This window comes from Schistocerca cancellata, chromosome 5 (assembly GCF_023864275.1).
Source record: "Schistocerca cancellata isolate TAMUIC-IGC-003103 chromosome 5, iqSchCanc2.1, whole genome shotgun sequence".
In the NCBI taxonomy this organism is placed as follows: domain Eukaryota; kingdom Metazoa; phylum Arthropoda; class Insecta; order Orthoptera; family Acrididae; genus Schistocerca; species Schistocerca cancellata.
The window spans coordinates 16,717,814-16,744,182 of record NC_064630.1 but is presented as its reverse complement, the minus strand read 5'-3'; the positions used below and the strand labels follow the sequence as shown (position 1 = coordinate 16,744,182).

Sequence of the window (26,369 nt, the reverse complement as noted above, 5' to 3'; positions counted from 1 at the left end):
GTTTAGTGACACCTCTGAACATTTAAAGGGACTGTGTCTGTGACACAATATCCACAGTCAACGTCCGTTCTGCGACCGGAGTGACGCAAAACTTTTTTGATGTGTGTATTATTGATAGCGGCTGAAATTGTGTAAACATGGTGACGCCCGTAACTGTTATACAGCAGATGCTATTAATTTCGCACTCTCATATTTGTCCGAATTTAAAAATTTGTGGACACGCAGAACGTATACATATGAGCCGCTATGGTACAGAAGTCGATACACCGTGGAACCTCCCTCTGCTGTATTCTACGATTCGTGGGTCAGCCTGCTTGTAACCCACTGCAGCGCATTCTCCATCCGGAGGTCAGGAAGCGATTTGCTCTACCTGCCGACGTTTTTGTAAATTACCTCGTTCTTCACAAAAAAAAATTAATGAATTTTATTTGGTTTGTGAAGAACGAGGTAATTTACAAAAACATTTTAGAAAGTAGTGTACCCTTCGATATACCTTTCGTGTAGTGGTACCTCTAAGGCAAGATCTCAAACGTCTGTTTCATTTAAGAATTTACATCTGCTAAAAATTTTCAAAAGTAGAAAATATTGAGTTTTGTTTACCCAGCGTCTTGCTACTCCCTGATCCACGCTCCCTACCATTTCAAATAAAGAGAAAAGTAAATGGTAATATAAATCTGAAGATATATGGCTTCTGACAATAATTTAGGCTGCCATCGTTATGTCGCTCAAATAATAACAAATGCCAACTGTACTTCACAAAATATTGACATTTTATTCAAGTTATTCCAGGCTGTAAGTTATTGTTCATTAGATTGTAGGCGACTTGCCTACAACAAATAATTGCATAGCCGTCCGGTATAATGAGTTAACGAAAAATATTTATTCGTGAAAACTCACAATGAGAAGAAACTAAAAACAACAGAGAAGTAACAAAAACTAGGAGATCCTATAGTCTTACGGCAAAGATAAGAAACAACACGTGACCAAAAAAAAACTCTCGCGCACTTTTGATCTCACTTTGCACCAGACATGAAAAATATCACTGCCACACAGGCCAAAAGGCATAAATAAAAACTCGAATAACCCAAATGGTGTAATCACTGCTGTCCTCTGAACATCTCTTGGAGCTACCGGTATCTGGTTGTACGCTTTCTTGCAATCGAGGACGCTAAAAATTTTCGCGCCGGCCAAAACACATGTGAAGTCCTGTATATTAGGTACCGGGTATCTATCTGGAATGGCTCTTAATGCTCGGTAATCCCCACACGGTCTCCATGATCCATCTTTCTTACGTACTAAGTGTAGGGGTGAAGACCACGGACTGTCTGACCGGCGAATTATTCCCGCCTGTAACATTTCCTCGAATATCGCCTTTGTTTCTGTCAATCTCTCTGGTACGATTCTACGTGGTCGTTGTGAAACTGGTTGACCTGGCGTGGTACGAATATAGTGAACCGTACTATGTTTAACTTCTTTTGTCTGTCCGTCAGAACATCTCCGAATCTACTCTTCGTCATGTAACTCTTCGGCGACAGAGTTGCCAACCGCCTGTAGCTGCTCACAAGTCGTATGCCCTTTAGTGCTTGATATTGCACTGTTGTCCGTCAGATTTAACAAACGTTTTCCTTGTAAGTCGACCGCCAACTTGAAAAGTGCCAGAAAATCAGCGCCCAAAATAGGTTCTGATATACCAGCTATCACAAAAGACCAGGTAAACTGTTTGGAAAAACCCACATCAATCTTGCTCGCTTTACATCCGTACGGGTTAATCACCGAGTTATTCACTGCCTTCAAACGTGGCTGTATGTCTTTTTCGTTGTGTGGCGCATGGCTGACAGGAAGCGAACTAATGTCTGACCCGGTATCCACCAAACACCTTGTACCCGTAAGTACGTCTGATACATACAATCTTTTCGAAGCAAGAGGCATATGTATTGACGACTGTTGTCGCTGACATGAAAACACTGCACTGTTTCTGTACATACCTTGGTTGTCTGAGTAGGCGCATGGTGATGTACATCTTGTAGCATCTCTCCCAAAACGTTTATGGTACCAACACACCTTACGCTCGTCCTCTTGTTGACTTCGTGTTTCACGCCCAGCCGGGTCTCTCTTGCGCTTAAAGATAACTTGTGGTCGTTGTAGCGTGCGTAGATGCGCTCGCAAATCCTCTATTGCAGTTTTTAAATCTCTAATTTCGTTTGAACTTTTTGTTGTTTGTCGCGCTGCAACCGCGGCACAGTTTACTGTTATATCGTCAGTTTGGTCTTGCTGGTAATTGTAGTTACCGTACGTGGCATCTGTCGACGTCATTGCGACTGCTGCAGTAGGCTCGTGCGTCTCGTAGATTCTGTCTGCAGCGAGCAGCAGTTTGTCAACTGATCTTTCGTCGTATATAGCTAGTGTAGTTCTTACTTGCATTGGTAGCTGTTGTTGTCATACGTGGAGTAACAGTCTATCAGAGACTGTCGATCTATCTACCAGGCTGCGTAAATGACGCCAGTATTCTGACGGGGTCCTATCTCCCCGTTTCTCTTGGTACAGTACTTGTTTGACTCTGATGTCGACTGACTTCACACACCGAGAAATTAGTTCTTCTTTCAGTCTACAGTATGCTCCTTCAGTAGGCGGGTTCACTATAATGTCAGATATCAAAACCGAGGTCTGATGGTCCAAATTACTTATCACCAAGGTGAACTTCTCGTGATCACTGACTATTCTTTGTTGTAGAAATATATTTTCCATTACCGCGAACCATGTGTGTGGCTGAGAAGGCATGAACGGGGGCGCCCGTAATTGCAACCGTTGAGTTGGTGAAGCGTTGAAACCAACGGGTACTTCCGTTGCTGTTACTTGCTGTGGTTGTGCTGCCGCGGTTGTTGAACCGACGTCATTCCTTTGGTCCGGTATATGCTTTAAGTTCATATATTTCGAAATATGCAACTGTAAAGTTTCTATCTCATTCTGAAGCCTATGAATTTCTTCCGTTATCGAACTGTATCGTTTGCCGTCGTCGTACATTGATTTTGCAGTTAATGTTCGACGTAGCTAACGAAAGATTTAAAGTTCCTTAATCGGAAGTCGCCAATTATGATGGCGACTTGCCTACAACAAATAATTGCATAGCCGTCCGGTATAATGAGTTAACGAAAAATATTTATTCGTGAAAACTCACAATGAGAAGAAACTAAAAACAACAGAGAAGTAACAAAAACTAGGAGATCCTATAGTGTTACGGCAAAGACATGACACATGACCAAAAAAAACTCTCGCGCACTTTTGATCACACTTTGCACCAGACATGAAAAATATCACTGCCACAAAGTAAATAGTCAACTCGTGCTAAACAAAAATATTTAGCTTCACGAAAAACAGTTTCTCTTGATACAAGCTTACAAAATCACAACCACACAGACATAACATTCTGGAAGCTTCGGTTTTCAGTTCATGATTATTCAACATATCTTTCTTTTGCTCTTAGATTTTTGTGTTCATAAAAAGTACAATCTTGCCTAAAGTTGTACTAATATCAAAACTGATATAACGTAATAATTAACGTGACAGTGGAGGTTTCCAGAATATTCCGGTCGGCGTGCGTATACTTCCAACACACATATGAAACGCGGATTATTAATAAGTTGGCGACGACTAAAGATTTATCCCTAGACAACGCTGCCAAAGATAATACTTTTGAATTATCTTTAAGTAGACACTCTGCAAACTACACCAGAAAATATTGTTCTCTTGTTCAGAGATGAATCCAATTCCAATGTAGCGTTTTCTCATTAAAAAAAAAAGTGGAAATGTGTAATGGTTACGATAACGTCCCTCCGTTACATAGACGTGCTTCGGAACTTTTGAAATCACCAGCTTCGTGGCTGTTTCCTGGAAAACGTTTCACCCTTCATCATAATGCTGGATCACCAGTGCGTTCTCTAGACCAACCCCTTGGATTTTTTTTCAGCCAGGCTACTTTACGTATAATGTCACACTCATCAGTTCCACACTATGGTTCGCGTCATTTCCGCTAATGAAGAGAAGGCTGCAGCATGACATGAATCGGTGGATGATGGGAATTTTTAGAAATCGTCTTCAAAGGTGTATTGACAAGAACTGATATCTTTTTTCCATCATAAGTATAAAAAAATGTTAAATGAAAACTGTTTGAAATAAAATTCTGTATCTTGGAATAAACTAGTTTCTATCTGTAATAATTTTCGTTTTATAAGTCATTAAGATGCTGAAGATTTTAGTCAATCACCTGTAGCAAATAATCGCTTAGGTTATTTAGGAGTTATAATGGATGAAGAATGTATGTTGCAGTAGGTACCGGGAGATGAAGAAGCTTGAACAGGATAGAGTAGCATGGAGAGCTGCATCAAACCAGTCTCTGGACTGAAGACCACAACAACAACAATGGAAAAAATTCGACTTACGACTGAGAGGTGACTGAGGCTGCTGGTTTAAAGTTTTGCTAACCATCAGCCTTTTGACTACCGCTCCATACATGTCTATCACACGAACGATGAAAGAACAATATCATACGAGAACTTTTAATTCTCGTTCTACATATCAGGGATTATGCTATAAACCTATTCGATCTTCATTTAAGTACTTTATTACAATAATGATTAATTTCCTTCAAAATCACATAAATACATAAAATGTAATAAATTACTAACACATGGACACATCAGGTAGAAAACACAGTGTACATTCAATATGGTAAGACATTGTTCCCTATAAACAAACCACCAGTAGTTCTAACGGAACAGAAATGTCTTGCTGGAAACATATCACAATTTTATACAATAAATATCAGTCTTTTTTTTTGTAACCTACTCGTACTAATTTACGTGAATGGGTACATCTATCACAGACAGTAATTATCAGTCTTTGACTTGCAATAAGCACTTTTCATCTTCTGTCACCATTGAATCTTCAGTGTGGAAATCTTCACTGCGTGATAAATTGGATGGCAGCACCAAGCTGAACAGTTCATCTCACTGCAGTTAATTTAAAGCTGAATTTCGTCAAAACACTTAATTTTTGAGAATGTAAAAGCAGCGTAAACACAGGCACTGAAGAGTACTTGGTACTACACGTATTAATCTGACACGCTCTACAGCGTAGAAGCTCTGTAACGCAATTCGTAGGTAACGCAGTACACCGTAAGTACACTTTATTGTTAACAATGTTCAGAAACGTTAAGGTACGCAACTAATTAAAATAAGTGCGGGCCATTAAACATTAATGACATAAAACTTAAAAATCTTTGGTAAAATTTGAATGCAAGGGAGAACACATCCGTAAACGTGCTTGAGAAATCCTTGGCGTTTGTCCTTTCATGTCAGGGCCACACGTGATCTTCTATCCAGTCAATGTAATCGGACACACGGGTGTAAATACTAGGCACATTACCTCCACACGGTTTTGGACCCATACTAGTGATGCCTACAACCGTGTAAGGCGCCGACTTCCCCATGACCAGAGGTCCTCCAGAATCTCCCTAAAAACAGAAATTAATCAGTATTTGATACTTAAAAAGCATTTGGTTTTTTAGCCATATTATTATTTACCAAACAATATTGTAAAACGAAACTTCCTGGCAGATTAAAACTGTGTGCCGGGCCGAGACTCGAACTCGGGACCTTTGCCTTTCGCGGGCAAGTGCTCTACCAACTGAGCTACCCAAGCACAGGTACTGGCAGAAGTAAAGCTGTGAGGACGGGGCGTGAGTCGTGCTTGGGTAGCTCAGTTGGTAGAGCACTTGCCCGCTAAAGGCAAAGGTCCCGAGTTCGAGTCTCGGCCCGGCACACAGTTTTAATCTGCCAGGAAGTTTCATATCAGCGCACACTCCGCTGCAGAGTGAAAATCTCATTCTGGAATATTATAAAAGACTGACATAGGTAAATTTGAAGCAAGGCAATGACAGAAGTTTCGAAATATTGAGTTAATATGATTATCAGTGGCAATTAATACTGCGCAGTAGACAATTTCTTTAGTTTAATACGTACACCGCAGGTATCAGTCTTTCCTTCTGGATCTCCGGCACATATTATTGATGAGTCAATTTCCTTTGGAAATTTGTCCTTATAAGCGTTTTGGCAGTCCGATATCGGGAATGGGTAAATTGTGGTCTTCAGAAGCGTTGAGCTCATTCGCGTTCCTGAAAATGAGTCATCAAATATAATGTCTTATAAGTTTGACAAATGAAATTATTCTCGCTCTGGAAATGTAGCAGATGGATTGTAATGAAAATGTCAAAACCCCACACCGAGTTGTCGACATAATGTTGCAGGCCAGGTCTAGAATGAATTCGGTTCTGGGGAATGACAGTGGATTTGGTCAAAGGAGAATCAAATGTTTACGTTTATGTACTTAAAAAAAATTCCTGCAGCGACAACACTGAAATATAATTTTCTGAAAGGTATATTGCTCCACAAAGAGACACGGTTGTTTGCCTGCCTACATATTTTTACTTTAACTTTCCAAATTATTTGCAGTGTGTTAAGCCAGACTAGAGTCTTAAAATCTATGGTCTCTACACTTAATATTACGTAGAAATTATGGGGCAAGACTTTGCATGAAATGATGTGTATTGGAAGATCTGTTCATCTGCGATGTCTCTACAGCCGCTCGTTACGGTGTGTCTGGCGACCTAGGAGAATTTTACTCAAAAATTGGTCTTTCGATCGTATCAGAAAGTTGTTCGATTTGTCTTGCATTTGGTAGACCAGCTTGCCGAATCATTCGCCAAAATTATTCAGTACGCTAGTAAAACCTGTCGCAAAGCGTCTTGCTAGAGAAACGAGACATTATCTTTTTAAACCAGCTCTCATATACAACAGCGTCTTCAGAGTAACAAAGATTCTAACATTTTGCTGTCTGTTTCATAGGATCATCTCATCCTGATTAGTTCAATGCGGAGAGCCAAACTGGAGAAAGCTAACCCCCGCAGATCTGTAACGCAAGTGACCTTGGCGAGGTTATTTTAAGAGAGAACCGGTTCTATACATATAATTTCAATGTTATAGTTTCCGTAGTCTTCTTTATTGCCGTTCGGTTTATCATTGTTGAATCTTCCACTATTTGGAGACTCGTAGACCGAGATGATATCCTGAAACATACCCTATCAACTTTATTTCGAAATGCTTTCAGCAGAATGGCGGCGCGTCTTGTACCAAAGCCTTCAGTCACCTAATCGTGTGACTTCGACTTTCAGCTGGGATCGAATGCTCAATCTTCGAATAAGCGAACAGAAATGTTAGCTGATAAAGCTGGAAGAGTCTCTATTGTACTTTCCGGAGTGCATGTCAGCACAAATGTCTTCTCCCATACGTCGTGGTCACGATCGTTGATCAGTGTGGTCGGATAATGGTTTGTCCGCTATGTTACATGAGACCTTTCAGCACACTCTTGGCAGAGGGTATTTCAAGTCTGAAAAAGTTCGAGGTGAAATGTCTACGGTTTTCGTTTCCGCGACCGTTAAGCCCCTATTACACTATGTGCGTAAATCGTATACCTACGCACCAGCGCCCCAAGCGTGCATATCTGTAACTACAAGCTGATTCACGTAGACCTATTACACCATCCACGCCGGATATACCTGGTGCACATGCGCAGTCGACGGTAATAACGCGCGAAACGCAAACAGATGTGTGTTCAAATGCATGTGAATTCCTAAGGGACCAAACTGCTGAGGTCATCGGTCCCCAGACTTACATACTGCTTAAACTAACTTATGCTAAGAACAACACACACACCCATGGCCGAGGGAGGACTCGAACCTCCGGCGGGAGGGGCTGCGCAATCCGTGACATGGCGCTTCAAACCGCACGGCCACTCCGCGCGGCAAACGTAGACAGAACCGTCTGACCTCTTGTAAAGTCGTTCGTTCTATCGCGCGAAACACAAGGGGTACAGTGTGACATGTTGGAAAGTCACTCGTCCAAATTATTTATGTGAGATCAAGGTTTCTATTACATGAGAAACTGTTTTTTATCGTTATTTATTAAGTAATTGTTATTCTATTATGTAGGTTACTATTGTTCTGAATTACAGACTCAACAGTTAGTTTTATACTACGACACTTGGTTACACAGGTACATCTACATCTAAATTTACATTTTGCGCATGGAGGACCCACTTTTTATTGGAGCTATTGTCCTGGCAGTGACAGTAAATCTTCGAATTAGGGCAGAACGACGACGAAAGCGAAAAGCTAGACGTTGTTGGGTTCGACCCTGGCTGGAAAGAAGAAACGGAGGCAGGGGATTATATTAGTTATAAAAGAACTGAGGCCCGAAGATCCGAAAGATTTTCGGAACTTCCCGAGTATGGACATGGCATGTTTCGGGAAGCTACTGTCTATGATAGAAGATGGAATCAGTAACTGTGACACAGTCAAGAGGGAGGCTATCTCATCTTCTCGAAAGTAAGAATTAAATCATATAAATTTATGTTTTGTGATCATACAAGCCTAGATAAAAAAACCAGTGCACGCCCTGTTATGTTGCAGGCCGGTTGTAACATTACGTTTCCTGGTGACTGGGGTGTCTTTTAAGAGTCTGGCTTTTAGCCACAGAATAGCATAGCCTCCGTTTCAAAAGAAGTTGTGGGTGTATGCACTGCAATTTGCAACACTTTAAAGGACCAATACGTAAAGGTGCACTTGTGTTATTTTTCCAGTTTGGAAAATGGAATGCGATAGTCAATGTGCTACTCAGAGTTTTGCAGTCATCGTCTGTCGCACTGGGCGAAACTGCACGGATTTTCTCGACATCCCTGCCAGTTTCTCTTTTCTGGCGTGCTGAAATAAAGCAAGAGATGAAATCAAATCAAACATGAACCTTCGTAAGCTAAGGCATTACGATACAAATCGAAAATCACCATGTAACATTATACGCATATTACTCAGAAATAAACGATTGCCAACGTACCGTATTATGATACAGTGGGTCATATAGACACCTTTCCCCGCTATAATACGAAGTAATCAAAAGAAAAAATGCTTTCACAAACAGCTAGTATAAAAGAAAGTTTTTTTCTGCATTTACGAAAACCTCGTTACTGAGAGAAACGCGGAAAATCCCCAACACGAAAATTGAAATTAGCTACTATCCATCGAACACTAAACAAGTACCAAGCAGAAAGCACTGAGGTATGCCGTTCTCAGCATGCGCGAGTTATCGCTACCTAGTGAGTGTGCACGGATTGACTGCAGTTTAGATGATGATGATGTTTGGTTTGTGGGGCGCTAAACTGCGCGGTCATCAGCGCCGTACAAAGTCCCAATTTTTTCACAGTCCAATATTTTTTACAGTCCAATCTAGCTACGCTCACGAATCATGTGGATGTTGATGAAATGATGAGGACAACACAAACACCCAGTCCCCGGGCAGAGAAAATCACCAACGCGGCTGGGAATCGAACCCGGGACGCCGTGATCCAGAGGCAATAACGCTAGCCACTAGACCACGAGCTGCGGACGGCAGTTTAGACCTGCTGTCTATTCTGGTGTCCGGATAATGAATCTGCTAACTTTCGTAGTTTCACCCATTCTACCGCTAAATGGCTGTCGGCAAGACCTGTGCCATTCACGGCGGATCGTCGTACAACACCCGCTTCACGCGCTCAGACTGAGATGATGCTTGCCACGTGGCTGTACATAATCTTACGAAAAGGAGAGTCGCTGCTCAGGAAAGAGGCTAACCGAACAACTGGCAGTCCTGTACCTACAAGGGGTGGGAAAACACATGGAAACAACGCAAACACGACGTATCATTGTGCCTATACGGTTTAGGAATTCCGTTGGCATTCAAAAAACTTTTAGTCGTCTGGGAATGGATAAATACAGGTTCTGCATGTTTTCAAGGAAATCTGATACCATTCTTGCTGCAAAGTAGTGGCGAGTTCAGGTAGCGACGATGGAGGCGGATAGCGTTCGCCTACACTTCTCTCTAATGTAGAACACAAAGGCTCGATAACTTAGAGAGTAGTGACTGTGGTGGCTAGGAGGGACGCGGGAATTTATCCTCGTGATCACCAAAGCAGTCCTTAGCGGTGCGGTCTGTTCTGAATAGTTGCCCTGTCATCTTGGAACACAGTATCACCACTGGGGATCCAATACTGAACCGTGGCGTAGACGTGATCAGCCAAAATGCTCACAGAAACCTTGGTTGTAACGTGACTACGCGCAGTAAACGTGGGAGCCATGGAATGCCACGATATGGCTGCGCAAATCATCACCAGATCCCCATCCACGTTCAACTCTTGGCACTTAAACACGGCCAGAAGTGGGGAACAGTGAGAAAAATCTCATCCTGCCACAATGCCTTTGTTCCTCTGCTCTACAGCGCACGTTTAATGGCTTCGGTACGATGTTTCCCTGTTGCGGCTGGTGGCGTCACTGGTGAGTGGAACTGGAATGCCACCCCGCCCTGCAGGTCATTGTTTTCGGGCACCCCTTCGCGTTGCTTTGGTGCCGACAAAGTTGGCGGTTGCGACGGTTCTGCAGCGACTTTTGCAGCTGTAGTCCTTGCATTTTTCGTCACAAATCTCTTTGATAATCGTCTGTCACTATCACTTAACGAACCCCTTCGTTTGCGTTGCGTCTTCGATGGTGATGTTTTTCCGCTTTCCCTGTACGTGGTACAGATCTTCGATACGGTGCCGCTTGAAACATCAGACACTTCGGTTCCCTTCGTTAAGGAAGCACCAGTCATACGAGCACGGACAACCTGTCCACGTTCGAAACCACTTCTGGCAGTGCAGTGCACCCACGACTACACAGGACTCACTGCTCTGATCGTGACTGAAGCTCGCGAAGTACTGAGGAGATTAGGCAGGCGCCGCTAGTGGTCAGGTACAGCAGCGCAAACTGCAGGCTCTGCTGGCACCTGCATTTACGTTCAAGGATGCATTTCTTCCAGTTTCTCCTTATTTTTTGTCCAACCCCCGTGTTTATAGACATTTTACGAAATGTGATTCTTGAGTTTCTCCCGGCGTATTTGATAATCAAAATATCCACGGGTGTGCTGCCGGTCTGATCTGTATTTGCACGCAGACAGCTGCCACCACCCTCCACAGAGGAACGGGGTACTTAAAACTCTAGTACATAGGGCGCGCACTATCTCTGACGCAGAGAGTCTACCCCAGGAATTGGAACACCTGAGAACTGTATTTCGAAAAACTGGGTACTCAGAGTGGCAGATTCAACGTGCTCTCCGCCCAACCACTGCAGCACAACCTGTTGAGATGGATGAAGTCACGAGGGAGGAGGTAGGCACTGCATTTATTCCACACACAGGCGCACTCTCGGGGAAAATCGCCCGCATTCTGAAGAAACACCAGGTCGGAACTGTGTTTTGTCCTCCAAATAAAACTCGTGCACTGGTGGGGAGCGCCAAAGATGACCTCGGTTTGAGGAAGACCGGCGTGTACCAGATTCCGTGTCAATGTGGCAAGTCGTATATTGGTCAGACGATGCGTAGCGTCGAGGATCGATGCCGTGAACACCAGAGGCACACTCGACTGATGTATCCGAGCAAGTCGGCGGTCGCTGAACATTGTTTGTCGGAAAATCACGCCATGGAGTATGACCGCACGAGGATTCTGGTACAGACGTCGAGATACTGGGGCAGCGTTGTTAGAGGGGCCATCGAAATTCGCACCAATGACGACCTCATAAACCGTGACTGTGGCTATAATCTTAGCAAGGCTTGGGAACCAGCGATTGGGTTAATCAAGAGTAAATCGAGCAAACGTATAGTTGTGACGACCACGGCGGACAGAGCCATCACACCGACGTCATCTCAGACGCCGTCGCAATCTGTTCCACCGCGCGACCGTGGCGCGGGGCGCGGACGGCGGAGGGAGCGAGCCGCGGGCGAAGGGTATTTAAACCGGCCGCCGCCGCGACCGAACCCGGAGTTAGTATTCGCTGCTCGACTCGCTGCGACACATTGCTACTGTCACCGCGCACGTCACGCTATGGCTGTACAGCAGTTTGCCGCCGCACTCGAAGTTCTCCTCCACGCGTTGGGGTTCACCGGCCGCCGCCCACGTCCGCCACGGCGCAGGCGAACGCAGCAGCATCGGATGGGCCTCCAGTGCTACAATTGCCAGCAACTGGGGCATGCCGCGCGGGAGTGCACGAACGCCGTCGCGTGCTTGAAGTGCGCGGCGGCTCACGACACTCGCCGCTGTACGAAGCCCCGTGGTTCGGCCAGCAGGTGCGTGAACTGTGGCGGGTCGCACGCCGCAAATTCGCGTAGCTGCGGCTACCTTCGGGAGTTTCGCCGTCTGTCCGCCGCACCACGTCCTGCGGCGGCGTCCACGCCCACGTCGGCCGCCCCGCCCCCCCGCTCCGGCGCGGGGTGCGAGCCGCGCCGTCTTGAAGCCGCCACCGACCACGCTATGGCCGGCTTCCAAGCCGCCTTTGCGGCCGAACGGGCCGCGCTGAAAGAAGAGCTCACGGCCGTCCATCGCCAGCTCCAGCAGCTGCGCGATGAGCTGCGAGCCGTCAAGAAGACGTCGGCGGTTTCCGCCGCCGCCCCCCCCGTGCCCCGGCCGGCGGGGGTCGATGCGGCCACGCAGGCACCTGCCGACCCGTCCCCTGCCGCGACGCAAGTGGTTGCGCCTATGGACACCGAAGATGTGCCGCCGCAGCCGTCCCACTCAGTTACGACGCCTGCCGGCCACCGTGCTGTGACACTGACCGACTCCTCCCCTGTGGAGCAGCCGCTCATCGAGAGGTTGCAGCGCCCCAAGAAGACGTCGGCGGTTCCCGCCGCCGCCCCGCCCGTGCGACGGCCATTGGGGGTTGATGCGGCCGCACGGCCGACCGCCGCTCCGTCCCCTGCCGCGACGCAAGTGGTTGCGCCTATGGACACCGACGATGTGCCGCCTCCGTCGTCCAACTCAGTTCCGACGTCAGCAGGTCAGCGTGCTGTGGCAACAACCGACTCCTCCCAGGTAGAGCAGTCCATCATCCAGAGGTTGCGGCAACCCCTCTTTCCAGCTGCCCGCGAGATACGTCCTTTCCTTAAGGGCCTTGTGACATCGCTCCAGGACGGGTCTTACCCCTTCTTTGACCACCCGTACCCCTACTGTCTCAAAGGTGTTCGGCCTCCCCCCCCCCATCACCCTCATCACTTTACCCAGTATCAGCTCAGGTGGCTCAATTTCTTGTCCAAGAAGGAGTTACTCCTCATTGCCAAACATCCCATCTTCACGCCCGACGAATGGCAGTTCATGGCCGTACTCTCTCACCTTCAAGTGCAGGGCCATCTCCCCAAGCTCCACCTTCAGTATCCCGGATAGCAATGCAGTGCCAGGACTATTTCCTCATCCATCAGCGTGATTTATTCTCCCCTCCGGCCAGCCATTTCGGCCGTTCGTTTTCCGCCTCTCTAACTATACCTCTGACTATCCTTTTATCTTTCGCAAAAAAAAAAAAAAAAAAAAAAAAAAAAAAAAAAAAAAAAAAAAAAGCAACATGCACACCGTCACGCCCATCTCATCTGCCAGGACTCCACTCACCACTCCGCCATGAGGAAGGCGAAGCGCTCCCGCGCTAAAACTTCCGTTTCAAGCCGAGGGTCAACCCTCACCAGTGCAGCGAAGGCGAAGGCGCGACCGAACCCAGTTCCCTCTGAGCAGCCATAGCGTACGGATCTCCGTGCCGGTACGTTCACGGGCGCTCAGTCCGTCAGTTCACCTGATGATGGCGACATGTATGATCGCCGAAATATTGTGCCCGTTGGACACTGTAGACCGGCAGTACACCCGTGGATATTTTTAATTATTTTACGAAATGGCAGTAAAACTGGTCTACTGGCGGTCTGCGATCACACTAAAAGCACTTGCAGTGAAATTTATCCAAACGGTTTACTCCGAGGGAGACAGACTTCAGATCTCCCGAACATGCTTCACGGGACATCTGTGACAGTTGCTCATACTCTACGACCATTTTTGCTAGTAATACACCAGACTTCAATCACAGTATGTTATTTTACCGTTTACGTCCGACGCACCTGGAAACAGCAACCTCATTTTCGAAGCACAAGTCTATGTTTTTAGTCGTTACATATGCTTCAATTTACCTCCTAGTAGTAAATGAACGACACAGTTGTTAGTTTCACGAAAAAATTTACTGACACATTATAGAACAAATAAAAGTTTTAGTAGTAGTTGCACGGCTACGAAAGGTTTACTTTCTCTGTTGATAAAACGACATCCGTATTTACCCTTACACTCCAAATAACATAACATGTTTGTAGCTGTACTACAATTATCAAACGACACACTTTCACTTGTCATTCTTTGATGTGTTAAATAAATACATGTCATATTGTTTTAAGTACATAAATATAATAAAAGAATAAAACGAAATAGCCGAGTGGCTTGGTAGCTAAAATTAATTTACATGGATTTTACACCGGAAGAACGAGATCTGGCAGTTTTAGCAGAAAGCTGCGTGACGCACGTTACTCGTCACAATTTTCTACTTTGTGTGTACACTCAAAGACAAAAAGAAAAAAAATCGATGCACCACTGACGAATTATCCGATGAAATCGGTAAATCTGATGTAGAGGCAAACAAGTGATTACAATTTGAGAGAAATTTGACAATTTATTCGAGAGATTCACAAACTGAGCAAGTCAATAACGCGTTGGTCCCCCTCTGACCCTTATGCAACCAGTCATTTGGCTTCAACTGATTGACAGAGCTGTCTGATATCTTCCTGAGGGATGTTGTTGTTGTTGTGGACTTCAGTCCTGAGATTGGTTTGATGCAGCTCTCCATGCTACTCTATCCTGTGCAAGCTTCTTCATCTCCCAGTACTTACTGCAACCTACATCCTTCTGAATCTGCTTAGTGTATTCATCTCTTGGTCTTCCTCTACGATTTTTACCCTCCACGCTGCCCTACAATGCTAAATTTGTGATCCCTCGATGCCTCAGAACATGTCCTACGAACCGGTCCCTTTTTCTTGTCAAGTTGTGCCGCAAACTCCTCTTCTCCCCAATTCTATTCAAAACCTCCTCATTAGTTATGTGATCTATCCATCTAATCTTCAGCATTCTTCTGTAGCACCACATTTCTAAAGCTTCTATTCTCTTCTTGTCTAAACTATTTATCGTCCATGTTTCACTTCCATACATGACTACACTCCATACAAATACTTTCAGAAACGACTTCCTGACACTTAAATCTATACTCGATGTTAACAAATTTCTCTTCTTCAGAAACGATTTCCTTGCCATTGCCAGTCTACATTTTATATCCTCTCTACTTCGACCAGCATCAGTTATTTTGCTCCCTAAATAGCAAAACTCCTTTACTACTTTAAGCGTTTCATTTCCTAATCTAATTCCGCAGCATCACCCGACTTAATTCGACTACATTCCATTATCCTCGTTTTACTTTTGTTGATGTTCATCTTATATCCTCCTTTCAAGACACTGTCCATTTCCTTCAACTGCTATTCCAAGTCATTTGCTGTCTCTGATAGAATTCCAATGTCATCGGCGAACCTCAAAGTTTTTATTTCTTCTCCCTGGATTTTAATACCTACTCCAAATTTTTCTTTTGTTTCCTTTACTGCTTGCTCAATATACAGATTGAATAACATCGGAGAGAGGCTACAACCCTGTCTCACTCCCTTCGCAACCACTGCTTCCCTTTCATGCCCCTCGACTCTTATAACTGCCATCTGGTTTCTGTACAAATTGTAAATAGCCTTTCGCTCCCTGTATTTTACCCCTGCCACCTTTAGAATTTGAAAGAGAGTATTCCAGTGAACATTGTCAAAAGCTTTCTCTTACAAATGCTAGAAAAGTAGGTTTGCCTTTTCTTAATCTTTCTTCTAAGATAAGTCGTAAGGTCAGTATTGCGTCACGTGTTCCAGTATTTCTACGGAATCCAAACTGATCTTACCCGAGGTCGGCTTCTACTAGGTTTTCCATTCGTCTGTAAAGAATTCGTGTTAGTATTTTGCAGCTGTGGCTTATTAAACTGATTGTTCGGTAATTTTCACATCTGTCAACACCTGCTTTCTTTGGGAATGGAATTATTATATTCTTCTTGAAGTCTGAGGGTATTTCGCCTGTTTCATACATTTTGCTCACCAGATGGCAGAGTTTTGTCAGGACTGGCTCTCCCAAGGCCATCAGTAGTTCCAATGGAATGTTGTCTACTCCGGGGACCTTGTTTCGGCTCAGGTCTTTCAGTGCTCTGTCAAACTCTTCACGCAGTATCGTATCTCCCAATTCATCTTCATCTACATCCTCTTCTATTTCCATAATATTGTCCTCAAGTACATCGCCCTTGTGTAGACCCTCTATATACTCCTTCCACCTTTCCGCTTTCCCCTCTTTGCTTAGAACTGGGTTTCCATCTGAGCTCTTGATATTCATAGAAGTGGTTCTCTTCTCTCTAAAGGTCTCTTTAATTTTCCTGTAGTCTGTATCTATCTTACCCCTAGTGAGATAAGCCTCTACATCCTTACATTTGTCCTCTAACCATGCCTGCTTAGCCATTTTGCACTTCCTGTCGATCTCATTTTTGAGACGTTTGTATTCCTTTTTGCCTGCTTCATTTACTGCATTTTTATATTTACTCCTTTCATCAATTAAATTCAATATTTCTTCTGTTACTCGAGGATTTCTACTAGCCCTCGTCTTTTGACCCACTTGATCCTCTGCTGCCTTCACTACTTGATCCCTCAGAGCTACCCATTCTTCTTCTACTGTATTTCTTTCCCCCATTCCTGTCAGTTGTTCCCTTATGCTGTCCCTGAAACTCTGTACAACCTCTGGTTTAGTCAGTTTATCCAGGTCCCATCTCCTTAAATTCCCATCTTTGGGAGGGATATCGTGCCGAATTCTGTGCTATTGACTGGTTGGAGGGCCCTTCCCATAGTGCTCCGAACGTCCTTAGTTTTGCGGGCTCTGCTACGTTTTGGCAAGCACGGGCGGCCATTATCTTAAGCGTAAGCCCAGGATGGCTGCCACGAAGGGCACCAAAACGATGCATAGAGTATCGTAGAGGTACCGCTGCGCTGTCGGTGTGCCGCGGACGACAACCAAAAGAATCCAGCTGTGGAATGAAGCGGCGCCGCAGATCACCACTCGGACCGTACAGCGGGCGTCAGTGACTTTGGTATCCCAGCACCACTGTGCAGGCCGTTTCCAGACAGGTCTGCGCTGGTCGTCGGGGACCAGTTCGAAGCGCGACTCACAAGTGATCCTCCCCATCGCACCCACCTCAGATTTAGTTGTAAGTTGGCACAGTGGATAGGCCTTGAAAAACTGAACACAGATCAATCGAGAAAACAACAAGAAGTTGTGTGGAACTATGAACAAAATAAGCAAAATATACAAACTGAGTAGTCCATGCGCAAGATAGACAACATCAAGGAGAATGTGAGGTAAGGAGCGCCGTGGTCCCGTGGTTAGCGTGAGTAGCTGCGGAACGACAGGTCCTTGGTTCAAGTCTTCCCACGACTGAAAATTTTGCTTCCTTTATTTTCGCAAAGTTATGATCTGTCCGTTCGTTCATTGCCGTCTCTGTTCACTGTAATAAGTTTAGTGTCTGTGTTTTGCGACCGCACCGCAAAACCGTGCGATTAGTAGACGAAAGGACGTGCCTCTCCAATGGGAACTGAAAACATTTGATCGCAAGGTCATAGGTCAACCGATTCCTCCACAGAAAAACACGTCTGATATACTCTATACGACACCGGTGACGGCATGTGCGTCACATGACAGGAATGTGTTGTCGACCCACCTAACTTTTACACTTAGCGAATGGGTAAAAAGATTCTTCTACCTTGCCCGATTTAGGTTTTCTTGTGGATGTCATAATCACTCCCAAAAAAGTGATGAAAACATAAAGAGTTTGTCACATAAGCTGAAAATAAAAAATTAAACTCTTCACTCGAGGGAAGGCTTGAAGCTAGGACCTCTCGTTTCGCAGCTGCTCTCGCTAACCACGTGACCACGGCGCTCCTTCGCTGTCGTTTTCCTTGATGTTGCCTATCTTCGCATGGACTACTCGGTTTGTATATTTTACTTATTTTTTTCATAGTTCCACACAACTTCTTCCTGTTTTCTCGATCGATCTGTGTTCAGTTTTTCAAGGCCTATCCACTGTGCCAACTTATAACTAAATCTGAGGGCGGTGCGATGGGGAGGTTCCCTTGTCAGAACTGAAACAGTGCTACTGCAGTCAGTGTGATTACAGGCCGAAGACAGGTGGGATGCCAACGTCACTGTATCCCGTCGTACGGCCCGACAACCAGGTGTGATCTTCCGGGGAGCCAATCCTTCCCACGTCTGGATTCCTTTGGTTGTCATGCGCGGTACCTACACAGCACAGCGGTACGTCTACGATACTCTGTGCCCCGTTTTGTTGTCCTTCATTGCTTTACATTTCAGCAAGATAATGCGCGCCTCCACACGTTTTTATTACTTGTCTTCGGAAGAAAGATTGCGTTTAACATACCGTCGACATCGAGGTCGTTAGAGACCGATCACAAGCTCGAATTGTGTCAAGCAGGGGAAAGGAAATTGGCTATGACTTTTCGAAGGAACCATCCCGGCATTTGCCTGGAGCAATTTAGGGAATTAATGTAAAACTTAAATCTCGATGGCCGCACGCGGTTTCGAACCGTCGTCCTCCCCAGTGCGAGTCCAGTGTGCCAACCGCTACGCCACCTCGCTCGGTACTTGTTCTGGTGCTTGCCAAACTCTACTTTGGCCAGCAAGGTCACCGGATCCCTCCCCAGCTGGGAACGTATGGAGCAGTAAGCGCAGAGCCCTCCAAACAGTTTGACGATCTCTCGCGCCAGCTGGACAGAATTTGGCACGATATCACCTCAGTAGGACATCCAACATCTCTGCCGATCATTGCCAAGCCGATTAACTGGCGTGCCACAGGGGAGTGTTATGGGACCATTGCTTTTCACAATATATATAAATGACCTAGTAGATAGTGTCGGAAGTTCCATGCGGCTTTTCGCGGATGATGCTGTAGTATACAGAGAAGTTGCAGCATTAGAAAATTGTAGCGAAATGCAGGAAGATCTGCAGCGGATAGGCACTTGGTGCAGGGAGTGGCAACTGACCCTTAACATAGACAAATGTAATGTATTGCGAATACATAGAAAGAAGGATCCTTTATTGTATGATTATATGATAGCGGAACAAACACTGGTAGCAGTTACTTCTGTAAAATATCTGGGAGTATGCGTGCGGAACGATTTGAAGTGGAATGATCATATAAAATTAATTGTTGGTAAGGCGGGTACCAGGTTGAGATTCATTGGGAGAGTCCTTAGAAAATGTAGTCCATCAACAAAGGAGGTGGCTTACAAAACACTCGTTCGACCTATACTTGAGTATTGCTCATCAGTGTGGGATCCGTACCAGATCGGGTTGACAGAGGAGATAGAGAAGATCCAAAGAAGAGCGGCGCGTTTCGTCACAGGGTTATTTGGTAACCGTGATAGCGTTACGGAGATGTTTAACAAACTCAAGTGGCAGACCCTGCAAGAGAGGCGCTCTGCATCGCGGTGTAGCTTGCTCGCCAGGTTTCGAGAGGGTGCGTTTCTGGATGAGGTATCGAATATATTGCTTCCCCCTACTTATACCTCCCGAGGAGATCACGAATGTAAAATTAGAGAGATTAGAGCGCGCACAGAGGCTTTCAGACAGTCGTTCTTCCCGCGAACCATACGCGACTGGAACAGGAAAGGGAGATAATGACAGTGGCGCGTAAAGTGCCCTCCGCCACACACCGTTGGGTGGCTTGCGGAGTATAAATGTAGATGTAGATGTAGAACTGGTTGCATAAGGGCCAGAGGGGGACCGACGCGTTGTTGACCTGCTCTGTCAAGCTCCTCCTCCTGAAGAGAGCATCCAGTTCTTCTGAAATTGTAACCATTTCTTTCAGCGTACACGTACATCACATCTAGCGATTTCCATCGCACTCTGATAATTCCTTCGTGGTGCGTCGTATTTTTTATCTTAGAGTGCAGTTTATATGTATACAGGGTGTTACAAAAAGGTACGGCCAAACTTTCAGGAAACATTCTTCACACACAAATAAAGAAAAGATGTTATGTGGACATGTGTCCGGAAACGCTTAATTTCCATGTTAGAGCTCATTTTAGTTTCGTCAGTATGTACTGTACTTCTTCGATTCACCACCAGTTGGCCCAATTGAAGGAAGGTAATGTTCACTTCGGTGCTTGTGTTGACATGCGACTCATTGCTCTCCAGTACTAGCATTATTGGTGATGTCTTGATTGGGCCCCATGTTCTTCCACCTACGCTCAATGGAGCACGTTATCATGATTTCATAGGAATACTCTACCTCTGCTGCTAGAACATGTGCCTTTACAAGTACGATACAACATGTGGTTCATGCACGATGGAGCTCCTGCACATTTCAGTCAAAGTGTTCGTACGCTTCTCAACAACAGATTCGGTGACCGATGGATTGGTAGAGGCGGACCAATTCCATGGCCTCCACGCTCTCCTGACCTCAACCCTTCTTGACTTTCATTTATAGGGGCATTTGAAAGCTCTTGTCTACGCAACCCCGGTACCAAATGTAGCGACTCTTCGTGCTCGTATTGTGGACGGCTGTGATACAATACGCCATTCTCCAGGGCTGCATCAGCGCATCAGGAACTCCATACGACGGAGGTTGGATGCATGTATCCTCGCTAACGGAGGACATTTTGAACATTTCCTGTAACAAAGTGTTGAAGTCACGCTGGTACGTTCTGTTGCTGTGTGTTTCCATTCCATGATTAATGTGATTTGAAGAGAAGTAATAAAATGAGCTCTAACATGGAGAGTAAGCGTTTCCGGACACATGTCCACATAACATATTTTGTTTCTTTGTGTGTGAGGAATGTTTCCTGAAAGTTTGGCCGTACCTTTTTGTAACACCCTGTATATGCTTATGTGATCAAACAACACTATTATGTGTGTCTCTACATCTACATGACGTCTCTGCAATTCACAGTTAAGCACCAGGCACAGGGCTCATAAAAGCACTTTCACGCTGTTTGTCTACCGTTGTACACTCTGCGGGATAAACGAACACTAAGATCTTCTCGTGTGAGTTGTGATTTCTGTTAGTTTTTTTTTATTTGCAATGATCATTTGTCCCTAAGTAGGTGGACGCCAATGAAACATTCCCGAATTCGCAACAGTAACTTGGTGGTTGAAATTTGGTGAAAATATCTCTCCACAACGAAGAACACCTTTGTTTTAATGATTGGCAACGCAACCCGGGTATCATATCCGTGCCACTCTACCCCATGTTTAGACAATATGCAAAACGATCTGCCCTTCTTTGAACTTTTTCAATGTCCTCCGCGAGTCCTGTCTGATGCGGATCCCACACTGCACAGAAATACCCCAGAAGAGGATAAACAAATTTAACGTAGGCAGTCTCTTTATTAGGCTTGTTGCATCTTCTAAGCTTTTTTGGAAATAAATCGCAGTCCTCGGTTCGCTTTTCCTGCAACATTACTTATGAGATCGTTTTAATTTGAACTATTCTTAATTGTAATCCCTCAACATTTAGTTGGAATTTACAGCCTTTAGATTTTTCCTGCAACCTAAATATAGCGAATTCCTTTTAGTACCCATGTGAATGACCTCCCACTTTTCAATATTTAGTCGACTGCCACTTGCCACAAATCAAGAAAACAGGTAAAATGAAATCAAATAGCTTATAGTGTGGAAGTGAGTGTAGTATCGGAAGAGGAGGACGGAACGAGGGAACAGGATAATGTCGTGTGTGATATGGTAGAAGTCTGAGTGATTGTGTGAGGGTGTGGTGTGTGTGTGTGTGTGTGTGTGTGTGTGTGTGTGTGTGTGTGCGTGTGTGTGTGTGTGTTAGAGAGAGATATATAGAGAGAGGGAGAGAGAAAAGGAGAGGGAGAGGGAGAGAGAGAGAGAGAGAGAGGGAGAGAGAGAGAGGGAGATAGGGAGAGAGAGAGAGGGAGAGGGAGAGAGAGAGAGGGAGAGGGAGGGAGGGAGAGAGAGAGAGAGAGAGAGAGAGAGAGAGAGAGAGAGAGAGGGAGAGAGAGAGTGGGAGACTGACGGAAAGATACAAAGAGAGAAAGAGAAAGACAGTGGCTCGAAAAGGGGTGAGGATTTATTTACGTTTCAGCGAGGAAAAAGAGATATCTGTTCGTTTATTGTTGTGAGACTGTTCTATTAAGAAACAGTCATTGCTGGACATGTCAATATTTTATCAGTCTGGAATGAATACGTAGACGAATTAAAATTATTGACATGCATCCAATTGCAGAAGATCTAGTCGAATAACAAATTTCTGTTGATATTTTCAAGAAACTTCTCCTACTTGTCCTTTAGTAATCTCCCGTTTGATTTTAATTCAGACAAGACGGCCTCCTTCACTCACCGACAGCGTTCGTGGCTCCCCAGCCGGCGGCAGTGAAGCTCGGCGGGTCTCCGTCCTGCGTGTTGAGACAGGCGGGGAAGACGGCGTCGCTGAACTCCACCCTCCTGTCCAGCCTCAGCAGCGCTACGTCGCTGTAATGCTGTCGCTTCCTGTAGCTGGGGTGCAGCACGACTTCTGAGATCCCGTAGTCTGCGCCATAATCTCCTGTGGACGTCAGATCGACCGTCCCGAGGCGTACTGTCACCGGTGTGCCCCTGCAGTAGACACGAAGCATGTTACACTGTCCATCAGAGAGAGAGAAGGAACAGAACAGAGCAGAAAGCAGAGGGTAATTCTCCGCAATATTGAGAGTGGTAGTGATGTTCAGTCCCAATGGGGCACTGTTAAGTGGGGCGTTCCCCAAGGATCGGTGCTGGGGCCACATTGACACCGGTGTGTCAAACCCACCATACTTGCTCCGGACACTGCGAGAGGGCTGTACAAGCAATGATCACACGCACGGCACAGCGGACACACCAGGAACCGCGGTGTTGGCCGTCGAATGGCACTAGCTGCGCAGCATTTGTGCACCGCCGCCGTCAGTGTCAGCCAGTTTGCCGTGGCATACGGAGCTCCATCGCAGTCTTTAACACTGGTAGCATGCCGCGACAGCGTGGACGTGAACCGTATGTGCAGTTGACGGACTTTGAGCGAGGGCGTATAGTGGGCATGCGGGAGGCCGGGTGGACGTACCGCCGAATTGCTCAACACGTGGGGCGTGAGGCACGCCAAGACCGTAGGATCCTACGCAGTGCCGTAGGGGACCGCACCGCCACTTCCCAGCAAATTAGGGACACTGTTGCTCCTGGGGTATCGGCGAGGACCATTCGCAACCGTCTCCATGAAGCTGGGCTACGGTCCCGCACACCGTTAGGCCGTCTTCCGCTCACGCCCCAACATCGTGCAGCCCGCCTCCAGTGGTGTCGCGACAGGCGTGAATGGAGGGACGAATGGAGACGTGTCGTCTTCAGCGATGAGAGTCGCTTCTGCCTTGGTGCCAATGATGGTCGTATGCGTGTTTGGCGCCGTGCAGGTGAGCGCCACAATCAGGACTGCATACGACCGAGGCACACAGGGCCAACACCCGGCATCATGGTGTGGGGCCGATCTCCTACACTGGCCGTACACCACTGGTGATCGTCGAGGGGACACTGAATAGTGCACGGTACATCCAAACCGTCATCGAACCCATCGTTCTACCATTCCTAGACCGGCAAGGGAACTTGCTGTTCCAACAGGACAACGCACGTCCGCATGTATCCCGTGCCACCCAACGTGCTCTAGAAGGTGTAAGTCAACTACCCTGGCCAGCAAGATCTCCGGATCTGTCCCCCATTGAGCATGTTTGGGACTGGATGAAGCGTCGTCTCACGCGGTCTGCACGTCCAGCACGAACGCTGGTCCAACTGAGGCGCCAGGTGGAAATGGCATGGCAAGCCGTTCCCCAGGACTACATCCAGCATCTCTACGATCGTCTCCATGGGAGAATAGCAGCCTGCATTGCTGCGAAAGGTGGATATACACTGTACTAGTGCCGACATTGTGCATGCTCTGTTGCCTGTGTCTATGTGCCTGTGGTTCTGTCAGTGTGATCATGTGATGTATCTGACCCCAGGAATGTGTCAATAAAGTTTCCCCTTCCTGGGACAATGAATTCACGGTGTTCTTATTTCAATTTCCAGGAGTGTATAAATGATATGCCTTCTAGTATTACAGGTGATTCAAAAATATTTCTGTTTGCTGATGACACCAGCTTGATAGTGAAGGATCTTGTGTGTAATATTGAAACAGTAACAAATAATGTAGTTCATGAAATAAGTTCGTGGCTTGTGGAAAATAATTTGATTCTAAATCACAGTAAGACTCAGTTTTTACAGTTTCTAACTCACAATTCAACAAGAACCGATATTTTGATCAGACAGAATGGGCATATTATAAGCGAGACGGAACAGTTCAAATTCCTAGGCGTTCGGATAGACAGTAAGCTGTTGTGGAAACCCCATGTCCAGGATCTTGTTCAGAAGCTAAATGCTGCTTTATTTACCATTAGAACAGTATCTGAAATAAGTGACAGTTCAACACGAAAAGTAGTCTACTTCGCATATTTTCATAGGCTTATGTCGTATGGTATTATTTTTTGGGGTAATTCTTCTGATTCAAAAAGGGTATTTTTGGCTCAAAAACGGGCTGTTCGAGCTATATGTGGTGTAAGTTCGAGAACCTCTTGTCGACCCCAATTCAAAATCTGGGAATTCTGACATTGCCCTCACAGTATATATTTTCTTTAATGTCGTTTGTTGTTAGCAATATTAGCCTATTCCCAAGAGTTAGCAGCTTTCACTCAGTTAATACTAGGCAGAAATCAAATCTGCATGTAGAATGCACTTCCTTGACTCTTGTGCAGAAAGGAGTGCAGTATTCTGCTGCATCCATTTTCAATAAGCTACCACAAGAACTCAAAAATCTTAGCAGTAGCCCAAACTCTTTTAAGTCTAAACTGAAGAGTTTCCTCATGGCTCGCTCCTATTCTGTCGAGGAGCTCCTGGAAGAGCTAAAAAATTAACCAGATTCCAGTGTTACATTGTTGATTGTCTTCATTTAAACTTACGACTTCTCACCTGAATATGTTTTTTTTATATTTCATTTTATCTGTTTCTAATATCGTGTTATAATTTCATGTATTGACTCGTTCCATGACCATGGAGACTTCTCCTTAATTTGGTCCCATGGAACAATAAATAAATAAATAAATAAATAAATCAGTCCTCAACCTCTGGGTGTCGTAGGTTTACAGCTTTAACATGGATGTCGTCTTGATTATATTAATCAGGGACAGGAGAGCCCGGCTGTGTAACTATCATTCCATCCCAAACTTAAGATTTGGGTGAAAACAGATAACCTGCGTCATTATTTGGTGCAAGAATTGTAATGAAGTGCCAGACTATGAATCAAAAGGTCTCGAATTCGTTGCCTGGGCATCCCTAGGATTGTTATCAGTCACTTATCACCGGACAGTAATTTGGTCGCATTCCAGTTCAGCTATATCGCACGACACTATAATTTATAAACCTGGAATGTAGCACTCCAAGTCGGGTCACTTTGCTGGACGATTTTCCCAAACTGAAGCAAATGAGTTAGTTAGCAGATTTTGAACGAAAGACTGACGGGGACTGGGTGTTGTGTTGTCCGCATCGTCGTTTCACCGTGATCGACGTTTAAGTCGCCAAAGTGGCGTCAAATAAAAAGATTTGCACTGGGGGTCCGAACAACCCAGATGCTGTCTCCCTACTAATAATGTCATACCATCATTTCATTTCGTGCTCGGATGGCTTAGAATAGATACTTTTTGTTCACTGGAACTGTCGTGTCTCTGTCAGAAGTATCGAAGGTACCATGCTAGAACTTTCAATTGAAAACACGTTACTGAGACTCTGTATGAGATTCCGGTTAAAAAGTGACCACCTTTTGTGATTGTTCGTCAAATCAGACGTATTAACATTTGCTCGGTGGCTAAGGAATTCGGTTCAAATCCCTGCCTGGTCATAAGATTTACGTTTTATGTGGCTTCCCCATATCAGGTGAGAGGAATTCAGGGGCGGTATTTTTGTAAAGGAGGCGGCGGATTTCCTTTCTAATCGTTGTCCAATCAGTGCTTGGCTCCGTCTCTAATCACCCAAACGCTCTTTCTTCCTAATGTTTGTAAAAATTAATCAACAAGAATGTATATTTCCGAAATGAATGAGGTTAAGTGCATGGTTTTGCAGAGAATGTAGCTGATGCATCTAAACTACTCAATATGCAATCAAAGAGCACTTGGAATTCTTTTTCGAAGAGGATTACAAACGAGATTTGTTGGTGAGTAAACAAAGCA

At 45.3% G+C, this 26,369-nt stretch overlaps 1 protein-coding gene and 1 non-coding gene across 2 annotated transcripts in view; both read right to left on the bottom strand.

The window, feature by feature from the left end:
• Positions 1 to 5,350: 5,350 nt before the first annotated feature.
• The window catches only part of LOC126187761 (serine protease persephone-like), a 46,908-nt gene continuing 25,889 nt past the window's right edge, over positions 5,351 to 26,369 (bottom strand). Inside the window, exons 5-6 of the mRNA XM_049929022.1 lie at positions 22,464 to 22,713; positions 5,351 to 5,509 (exon numbers count right to left, since the gene is read on the bottom strand). Of these exons, the coding sequence (XP_049784979.1) occupies positions 5,351 to 5,509; positions 22,464 to 22,713 (409 nt within the window). The remainder of the gene's footprint in view (positions 5,510 to 22,463; positions 22,714 to 26,369) is intronic.
• On the bottom strand, positions 5,624 to 5,698 carry Trnas-cga (transfer RNA serine (anticodon CGA)). The gene has a single exon. It is a non-coding gene; the product is annotated as a tRNA-Ser (tRNA).